Raw genomic sequence first — 10,228 nt, 5'->3', positions numbered from 1 at the left:
TTGTAGCAATGTGGATGAACTGGAGGGCGTTATGCTAAGCGAAATCAGTGAGGCAGAGAAAGACAGATACCATATGTTTTCACTCATATGTGGATCCCGAGAAACTTAACAGAAGACCAGGGGGGAGGGGAAGGGGGGGGGGGGAAGTTACAGAGAGGGAGGAAGGCAAACCATAAGAGACTCTTGAATACTGAGAACAAACAGGGTGGATAGGGGGTGGGGGGGAGGGGGGGTGGGTGATGGGCATGGAGGAGGACACCCGTGGGGATGAGCATTGGGTGTTGTATGGAAACCAATCAGACAATAAATTTCATATTAACAACAACAACAACAAAAACCCAAGAAGACCAGGGCCCTGAGGATCTACGGAAGGAGGCAGGGCCTCTCCCCACCCCTGCAGGGCCCAGATGGGGTTCATCCCAAAGGCCTTCCACCCCCACAGCCACAGTGCGCAGATCCGCATGATCTGCACTCCTGTTCCAGAAGGGCCCGTGGGTACTTTGGACCCTTAGAAGTGTAGAGTCTTGGGGCGTCTGGGTGGCTCAGTCTCTTGATTCCAGCTCAGGTCGTGATCCCACCAGAGTTGTGGGATCGAGTCCCGTGTGAGGCTCTGCGCTGACAGCATGGAGCCTGCTGGGGATTTTCTCTGTCTCCCTCTCCCCCGCTTGCTCTATCTCTTTCTAAAATAATTAAAAAAAAAATAAAATAAATAAGTGCGGAGTCCTCCCAGACACGAAATGCAGGTAGGGAAAGCGGTGAGTCTAAGCACCCTTGCAGGCGCTTTGTTGGGGGGGGGGGGACGGTGGTCCTGGGGTTCCCTGGGGACATCCTGTACCAGACCAGTCTTGAGGACGATGATGTCATGGTACCCCGGCCCTGGAAATCTACTTGCGCAGGCCTCGGGCCCTTTCCACAAAGCCAGGTAGCAAGGGGGTTAAGACGCCTGGAGGACCTACTCTCACTTAACTGCTCCAGTTAGACCTGTGAGCGCCCACAGCGCAGGCGCACAACCTTCTCCAGGAGACGACGCCCACACGGAGGCGTGAGGAACCGGCCTCCCACCCGGCCGGCGTGAGCCCGCCCCTCCCCTGCAAGGCCCGCCCCTCGACTTTGCAGTGTACGCCCGCCCCTCCTGGCCCAGCCCCAGCCCCAGCCCCAGCCCCTCCCGTGCAAGGCCCGCCCCTCAACAGTACAGTCCCCTCCCCTTCGTAGCGCAGTCCCCTCCTGTTCCACGCAGTCTCCGCCCCTCGACACCATTGTCCCCGCTCGTCCCCCTCAAGCCCCGCCCCTCCCCGGCATAGTCCCCGCCTCTCCCGGCCCAGCCCCCGCCCCCCCCGGAACGGTTCCCCGCTCCTCCCGGCCCAGCCCCCGCCCCTCCCCGGCACAGTCCCCGCCCCCTACCCTGCACGCTCCTCCTCAAGTCCCGGACTCCGCGCCCAGCTGCCGCCCTCCCTCCCGCCGGACTCCACCCCTCTCCCGCCCAGGACTCCTCACGCGGGCCCCGCCCCCGCCGCGCTCCGTCGCTCCGACGCCCGCGACGTTCCGCCCCCTACCGCCTTGGCCCACTCCGTGCCCACCGCCCTCGAGTCCCGCCCCGCCGCATCAGGAGCCCGCCCCTTTCCTCGGCAGCCTATTGGAGAGAACGTCGCCGTGCCCGTTGACCAATGGCAGTCGCGGCGGGTGCGTCTCACCCCCGCGCCCTGCGTCGGGATAAATCAAGCTGCGTCCGGCCCCGTGTGCTAGTCACAAGCCATGTGGCGCGGCGGCGTGCGGACGCGCAGCTTGCTGGAGCGGCTGAGGGGCGGGTGAGAGCAGGCGGGTGGGAGAGAGGGAGGAAGGGGCGGTCCCGACAGCGGGGAGACTCCGGGAGGCTCTGTGGTGTCGTCCGAGCCTTGAAGGGCCGCACCACCGCTTCCTTTTCTGGGAGCCCGGGCCCCGACCGAGACCCTTCCCCTTGGGGAGCCTTGACCCCAGGGCCCATCGTCAGGGAGCCCGACCCGAAACCCTTCGTCCGGGAAGCCCGGACCCGGAGGCCCTTCACCTGGGGAGCCCGGAGCCTGGCCCTGAGGCCCATCGCCCGGGGAGCCGCGAGCCCGGGAGACCTTTCTCCCGGGGAACCCGGAGACCGACCCTGAGACCCCACTCTCGGGGAGCCCGGACCCGGAGACCTTTCTCCCCGGGAGCCCGGAGCCCTACTCTGAGGCCCATAGCCCCGGGATCCTGAAGCCCGACCCAAGAGTCTTGCAGAGCCTGGATGAGGGACGGCACAGGCATCCTCCCATCGCTTCTCCCTAGCAAAGGAAAGAGGTTCCTGTCCAGTTGCCAGGGTTGGGACCTGCAGCCTGAAGTCTGGGCAAAGCGGGTCCTGGCCCAAGGAGGCCTTACCCCTGGGACCTTGGGCGATCCCAGAGTGGGTGGCCCTGTGTGCGGTTGTCGGGGCTTTTGAAGTGAAAATGGGCATTGATGTGGATTTTAATAGGCGTGATTAAAGTAATTGGCGGCTTGCGGTTCTCATTAACCTGGCTGCCCCCATGTCACCAGTTGTTGTGGGCAGGGAGTCCTCGAGACACCTGAGGCTTCCACACGGAGTTCTTATTTAAGCTGCGGTGTTCTTTTTTTTTTTCTTTTTAATTTTTTTTAACGTTTATTTGCTATTGAGAGACACAGTGTGAGCAGGGGAGGGTCAGAGAGAGAGGGAGACACGGAATCCGAAGCAGGCTCCAGGCTCCGAGCTGTCGGCACAGAGCCCGATGCGGGGCTCGAACTCACGAACCCGTGAGACCATGACCTGAGCCGAAGTCAGATGCTTAATTAACCGCTTGAGTCACCCAGGTGCCCCTGAGCTGCGGTGTTCTTAATACAGCTGTAGCTTCCAGAAATGGACTCGGTTCATGGAGAAAAGATCCACTCCAACCTTGAGTGATGGTGGTGCGCCAGGAGGGTGTAGATGAGATCCCTGCTGATTCGCAGAACCCTGTGTGAAGGGTGGTGCGGTTTAGAAGCATGGGGGTGTCCTGGTGCCTCGTGTGAGTATGGCGGCAAGAGCCTCACATGAGTCGCCGGTGACCAGAGAGTACCGAGGTGCTGGGCTGCTTCTGCGTGCCCGGCGCCAGCATTTGCTCTTTGTGGCTGTGCTCTTGATGGTAAAGAACACCTGCAAATCCTCTTCTGTGATCGTGGAATCGGCTGAGTCAGGAAGGTGACGGCTCATCTTGGTGGTGTTGCCTGATGGCGACCGACTCAGCGTTGTTGTTGTTGTTGTTTTCCTTTTCTGCGCGTATCTCAAAGGAAATAACTTGTGTCAGACAATGCTGACGTAGAAAACTCTATAAAGCAAGCATACGGTGCGGTCGTGTCACCGTTACCCAGATCGCCTCCAAACGACTGACTCTCCCGCCCTCTTAGGTGTGATTGCTCTCTGGTCTGTTCCTGCTCCTCTTGATACGTCTACGTGTGTGTGTGCATATACAAAATTAAGTTCCAGTCACACAGTAGCTACATGGCAGCCGCTGTTTTGTTTCACTCACCCCCACCCCCTCCTCTCGGGCCACCATCAGTTCTTGGTTTTTTTTTTTCTAAGTGCGTTATTTTGAAAGATTATTTATTTATTTTGAGACAGAGAGCAGGGGAGGGGCGGAGAGAGGGAGAGGGAGAGTCCCGAGCAGACTGTGCGCAGTCAGCGAAGAGCCCGACCATCCCACCAACGTGAGACCATGACCTGAGTGCACGTCAAGTCAGATGCTCAACCGACGGAACCACCCAGGCGCCCCAGTGATTCTCATTTAAATGATGCCAAATGTTATTCCAGGATTGTTACCATTTGCACACCTAATTGCGGTGTAGGAGCTCCCCGTGAAGCGAGACTTCTTGCTTTTTACCAGTTCAGTAGATGTGTAATAGGAGTTTGAGGCCACATCATGTACCTACATGGGAAATGTCGTGTCATGTGAGAATGGTTTTTGGTGCAGGTGAGGGAAATTGGTATCGTAATCATGTTACAGTTACGAGCGTTGACGTATAAAAGGCTTGCAACATGCATTTATTAGCTTGATATAGTGAAGCTTCAGCTGAGTTAAGACAAAGGTCTTAAAATTGAAAGCACTTTACTAAAAACTGCAGAAATTCGTTTTCTGAGATGTTTGGAAAATGTAAGGCTTACTTTTTCTTTGAAATGTCTTTGTCCGTACAAATGCCCTCATGATGTTGCAGAATTACGTTAGCCACACAGCGTCCTGCAGAAGCGTCTAACCTCGATTGCTTTCCTTCCACGGGGCAGTGCCAGCCTGGGAGCCCGGAGGAGGAGGGGCACCGCAGCCTGTGAGCGCGCCTTGCAGCACGAGGTGGGGGAGCGGATCCACGGCTTCACCGTCAGCCAGGTGCGCGGGCCCGCCTTGCTGCGCCACCCACACACCCTTGGGGTCTCTGTCCCAGGCCCTGGCTCGCCCAAATCACAGTGGGCTCGACCGAGTGGAGTTTGCCAGCGAAGGGATTTCCCGATGCTTCGATAAGTGCAGTTCCCCGGCCCTTCCCTGATCCCAACCCCTCCAACCCAATGCCTCTTTAGGTTTTAGAAAGTGAGTCCAGCCCATTGATGTTTCTGCACCCAGACACCTGACTGTTCTCTGCGCCGAGTGAAGACGGCCCACGTCTGTCCCACGTGTACGTGGGGCTGCGTGTTCCTAGCACGAGTTTGTTCCGCACTTATGCAAAAACTTTGGTTTCAAGCCATTGGGGTTTCAGAATTATAGAAGATGGATTGTGGTCCTGCATTTATTTAATTTTGTGTTCACATTTGTTTTCTTTTTCTTTTACACAGTGATCGAAAACAATGTATTTCACATCATTGACTGGCCGTCGGCCTCATGCTGTGGGTAGCACTTAGCACAGGGAAGGGCGGGCAGCTCGCAGCCCAGGGGGACACAGGTGCAGCTGTGATACAACGAGAACTGGCTGGGCATCCTGGTGGGAGTGCGGGAGCAAAAGGATGGGGGACGGGAGGGGGCAGGTTCCGGGAGAAGGGAGTGGTGTGTAAGGACAGCTGCCTCCCCGTAGGCTGGACACGCAGGGACAGCAGTTCCCCGCAGGGCTCGGGAACGGGCAGTAGTGCAGCTTGGGTGAGGGGCTCCTGACGCGGGCGAGGGAGGGCCTTCGTGCGGTCCAAGTAGTTACTGTTCTTGAGGACCTCATTCAGAGTTCTTTCCTCTATTTTTCAGGTTTTATAGAGATTTATGATAAAATCTGATCCTTGTTTGAGAAGCAGTCACCATGAAAGCTGTTAGGGGGCAGACAGTTCACATAGTGACTGATTGTAAACACATTGATCATCTCTTACAAAGTAAGATATAAATAATTTAATGGTTGTAAACTCAGCAGGTAGTACAGGCCTCTTTAAGCAACGTCATTTGCGTGGGCGGTCCACAGAACACACTCAGGACACCCGGGTTCTAATCTCTGTCCTGCTGGCAGCTTGCTGTAAGCACAGACAGCCCCTGGAAAGTGGGGGTGATAAACAGTGTGGTTGTCATAGTGATGCTCTATTGTGATTGGGGGGGAGAGGCCCCCGGCACAGTGGGGACGATACAGCCGTTTCTGAAGTGCCTTTGTGCAGGCTTTCATAGATAGGAGACTACCATCTTGGGGGTGAGGATGCGTTTGTTTTTTTCCCTTAAAATTTTTTAATGTTTTATTTATTTTAGAGAGAGAGAGAGAGAGAGACAGTGTGAGCGGGGGAGGGGTAGAGAGAGAGGGAGACAGAATCCGAAGCAGGCTCTGAGCTGTCGGCACACAGCCCGACACGGGGCTCGAACTCATGGACCGCAAGATCATGACTTGAGCCGAAGTCAAAGTCGGATGCTTAACTGACTGAGACACCCAGGAGCTCGAAAATATGCACAAGTTTAAAAAGGAAGAGCCTGTTTTTAGCCTGTCAGGGGAGGAGGCAGGCATTTGGTCTGGTCTTCTAGAACTGCAGATGCTTGGAGGGAAAATTATCTAGAAGTATTTTATGTAAGAACTTATTCTTTTGTTATTAAAAAATGGTTATCCATTTTGAGAGAGAGAGAGCGAGAGAGAGAGAGAGAGAGAGAGAGAGAGAATCCCAAGGAGGCTCCATGCTGTCGGTGCAGAGCCTGACAATGAACCTGTGAGATCATGACCTGAGCCAAAATCAAGAGTCAGTTGCTTAACCAACTGAGCCACCCACCCGGGTGTCCCAGGATGCGTTTGTTTTTATCGGAGGTGATTGGGACCCTCCTGGACCCTCCCGCTAGGAGCAGGTAACTGGTCCTTAGAACTCTGTGAACCAGACACAGCAAAGTTCTGTCCCAGGCCGAGGGCGCTCCAGCACTGAGCTCCCAGCAGGGCCATTGTGCGCTTTCCCGAGCTGGTGTGTGTAAAAGGAAGCCACACAGTGGGCATTGCCAGTGGGAGTAGGACTCCTCCAGGGCGGCCTGGTGTGATGGACGGAGTTGGACTACCGCTCTGTGGCCACAGCGCTGTGCCTCAATGTTTTCGTCTGTAGATGGGGCTGAAGATCCCTCTCTCACAGGATGACCCGTAAACTCTTGGGAAAATGTCTCGCAAACAGTAAGCGTTCAGAAAGAAGAGATGCATAGGATTGTCAGCCCTTGGCTTGTTCATAAGGTTTAGGGTCTGAACGAGGTGGTTTGTGATGTGCCCCCAGCCCCACCGTGCCAGCCTCCTGGTGCTGCCTGATTAAAGGCAGTCAGGCCAGGCCCCGCAGTGCAGTGAACGTCACTGCCCTGAGCGCTTTTCCATCTGAGTCTAGCTGTTTGCGTATTTATTCATTCAGGTAACGGACATCCCTGAACTGTCCCTGACCGCGGTGAAGCTTAGCCATGACAGCACAGGAGCCAAATACTTGCACTTGGCCCGGGAAGACACAAACAACTTGTTCAGGTGTGTGGTGCATCTTGGGAGCACGTTCTCGAGCGTCTCCACCGAGAACGTCTGCCGTCCGTTACGTGGTTAAAGGTCCCGGTTCACGAATGTTTTAGTTTTGTTGGCTGCATCCTGAAAACATGGGGAGAAGGTGAGTGGATTTGTGTCTAGAGCCACAGCTGGTGCAAGTTTGCAGCCTGAATTAGCGATTTCGTACGCTGTGGTCGAGACTGTTTTCGCGAAGGGTTACGATGTTACGGTGACCAGGTCTGGTGGCCACGGGTGTCCCAGGCTTGGAAAGTGTGCCGTGCCACCCGCCTGACCTTGCCGCCTGCCGTCTGGTCTTTGCCGCAGCGTGCAGTTCCGCACCACCCCCCTGGACAGCACCGGCGTCCCGCACGTCCTGGAGCACACGGTCCTGTGCGGCTCTCAGAAGTACCCGTGCAGAGACCCCTTCTTCAAGATGCTGAATAGGTCCCTGTCCACTTTCATGAACGCCTTCACAGGTCAGCTGGCGTCTGGGACCGGGGCCGCGCTGGGCCTGGCTGCCGCACCCACCGGGATCCTCGCTGGAGAGAGGGGAGCCGGCAGCTGTGGACCGGCACGGATTTGCCATTCCCTAGCCTGCTGGAAGTTTAGTCTTCCAGGAAAGCCGCATGGGGGTCGGTTTATACAAACTGGAGTCTTCGGGGAGGGGCAGCTGAGAGGTTTCTGGGAAGTTTGCTACAAAATTTGACATCTGTAGCGTCACGTTAATGCCCTGGTGGCGGGGCTTGGAAACAGGGCAGCCAATAGACCGATGGTGTGCGGGGAAGTGCGCTGAGGGCTGCGGCGAACGCGCATGGCATCGGCTCTCTGTGGATGAGGTCGTCTTTCTAGGCGCGTGAGGTGTGGCCTCTGCGCCCTGGGCAGTGAGGGGTCCCTGTTGGCGGGGGGCGGGGTGGGGGGGGGAGGCTGCAAGTGGCCAATGCTCCGGGCATCTGGCGAGTTTTAAAATCTTTTCATTTGTACCCAGCTAGCGATTATACTCTGTACCCGTTCTCCACACAAAATCCCAAGGACTTCCAGAATCTCCTGTCTGTGTACTTGGATGCAACCTTTTTTCCCTGCTTGCGGGAACTAGATTTCTGGTGAGTGAGGACAGATGGATTTGGACTTCAGTGTTAAGAGTCCCTGTCACTGTGTAATCATTGATTGTTATTTAGGCAGGAAGGATGGCGACTGGAACACGAGAATCCGAGGGACCCCCAGACACCCCTGACCTTCAAAGGAGTCGTCTTTAATGAGATGAAGGGAGCATTTGTGAGTTTTTTCCTTTTGTAAAATTGTGTAGAAATGATATGTCCGTCTAAAATATCGGAACATAAAAGGGTCTGGGGGAGAGTCGACGTTCTCTCATGTCATTTAATGTGCTTACGGCGCGGGCCCTGTTGAACTAGCCAGGGGACTGTGCAGTGAGCACCGCCCATAAGACGAGATGGCCAAGCTCCCGATTTTCTAGGACCCGGTGTTCCAGACCAGCAGCTCCCCCACTGCGGTCTCGGGCCCTGGCATCTGGTCTGCGGGAGTCTGGGAGATAAAAGTGCGCGCGGCAGTGCTAGGACATGGCCATTTTTGCTCGTTCTTGCCCAAGTGCAGTTCCCGAGCCTGTGTTACGTGTTGTGTGATGGCATTTATCGGATCCGGAAGCAGATAGGAAAATCCAGCGGTCTCCTGTTAAGCCAGACATTAAGAAGATTTATTTGCAGAATGTGCAGAAACAGTGCTATTCTTCTCAGTGATATTTCTGCTTTGTTAAAAAATGTTTGCTAATGTGTAGTGATGGGTTAAGATCATGAGTGAACAGGTAACTTTTTTAAGAGGTCTCAGCTTTAATTTGTAACGGAAAGACTATGTGTACACACACTCCTATGTAATCAGGAAACCCACCTCATGGAAAGCTCTTTGGGGGCCTCCCTGAGTTTTAGGATATGAGGCTCTGGAGACCAGGTGGTGTGAGAGCCTCTCTCCGGGCCCCGTCCTCACAGCCTTCCAGCACTTTGGAGTTCTGCCCTGACGCGGGCTGCTTTCCTGCCCCGTGCTGCTTCCTTAGCCATTAATACTTGGTTCGGGCCCCGTGCCTTCCAGCACCTTCTGGAAATTCAAGTTAGAGTGACAGCCTTTGCTCCGGAAGCCCACAGACACCCCCCCCCCCCCCCCCCCCACTGTAGCTCGCGGCAGGGACTCTTGAGCACTGTTGTGCACACCGCTGCCCGGGGCTCCGCTGTGCACTTGCTGTGGGCCATGCACACTGCATAGTGAGTTTTCTTTTCTGAGACACGTCATCCCTGGGTCCTGTGCAGAAACCCTGGGTGGACTTTGTTAGACAGTGTCTGCACCCACGGCCTTGTTTCCGTCGTCACAGTTTGGATCACAAGGTGTTACAGGTGTATCGCCCAGAGGGTTAGTAATTTGCTGTGTTGTAATGTAACAGTGTGTGTTATTTTACACTTCTGTGTATAATTTTTTTCATTTGAAGACCGATAACGAGAGGATATTCTCGCAGCACCTTCAGAACCGACTCCTGCCTGACCACACGTACTCGGTCATCTCCGGGGGCCATCCGTTGTGCATCCCAGACCTCACGTGGGAGCAGCTTAAACAGTTCCACGCCACCCATTATCACCCTAGTAATGCTAGGTAATGTTTCAGTTTTAAAGCTGAGTTAATGGTGGGTTGATTCAGAGTTGTTTGCGTACAGTAAAGGACACGGCTTCTCTCACGTGTGGCCAAGAACTGTTTGCTCAAGAACTCTGTAAGGTTAGATGATTCTTAATGGATTGCCCCACTCATGTACATGGACGCTCATTCTGAAAGTCTGTGGCGAGAACTTTTTATCGTTATCTTTTTTTAAAGTTTTGTGTTTTTTTAATTTTTGGGAAAGAGAGCGTGAAAGCAGGGGAGGGGCAGAGAGAGAGGGAGACCCCCAAGCAGGCTCCGTGCTGTCAGTGCAGACCCCGACGCGGGGCTCAGTCCCACCAACCGTGAGATCATGGCCTGAGCTGAAATCGGACGCTTTAACCGACTGAGCCACCCAGGGGTCCTGGTGGTTTACTTTTAAGAGTTAAGTTTGTGTCCCTGGAGCACAAGGATGTGCCCTGCTGAAGTACCGAATCCACATTAGCTGATGCTTGCCTGAAAGCACCGAGTACTTCCTTCCGGATTTTCAGGTGGTCGCCAGAATGGTCGTCCGGCCCAGACGAGGCCCGCGTATTTTGTACAGCTGGTTTTCTCCGTGTAGACACATCTGGCGGGTTGGTGTTGTGGGATCCTGTGAATATTCTGTTCC

At 55.0% G+C, this 10,228-nt stretch overlaps 1 protein-coding gene across 5 annotated transcripts in view; it reads left to right on the top strand.

The window, feature by feature from the left end:
- Positions 1-1,708: 1,708 nt before the first annotated feature.
- PITRM1 (pitrilysin metallopeptidase 1) overlaps positions 1,709-10,228 on the top strand; it is a 43,238-nt gene continuing 34,718 nt past the window's right edge. The window contains exons 1-7 of one of the 5 annotated variants that reach the window (XM_042944740.1): positions 1,709-1,805; positions 4,277-4,376; positions 6,812-6,918; positions 7,255-7,406; positions 7,916-8,030; positions 8,106-8,202; positions 9,419-9,579. In XM_042944740.1, the coding sequence (XP_042800674.1) occupies positions 1,753-1,805; positions 4,277-4,376; positions 6,812-6,918; positions 7,255-7,406; positions 7,916-8,030; positions 8,106-8,202; positions 9,419-9,579 (785 nt within the window). In that variant the 5' untranslated portion in view covers positions 1,709-1,752. Of the gene's footprint in view, positions 1,806-4,276; positions 4,377-5,327; positions 5,641-6,331; positions 6,586-6,811; positions 6,919-7,254; positions 7,407-7,915; positions 8,031-8,105; positions 8,203-9,418; positions 9,580-10,228 lie in introns of those variants that run through there. The other 4 variants (XM_042944741.1, XM_042944742.1, XM_042944743.1 and 1 more) reach the window with 4 other exon arrangements.

The sequence above is a fragment of the Panthera leo genome, chromosome B4, assembly GCF_018350215.1.
Source record: "Panthera leo isolate Ple1 chromosome B4, P.leo_Ple1_pat1.1, whole genome shotgun sequence".
NCBI lineage: Eukaryota > Metazoa > Chordata > Mammalia > Carnivora > Felidae > Panthera > Panthera leo.
Note: the sequence above shows the minus strand (reverse complement) of the source record. Positions and strands in the feature narration are given on the sequence as shown.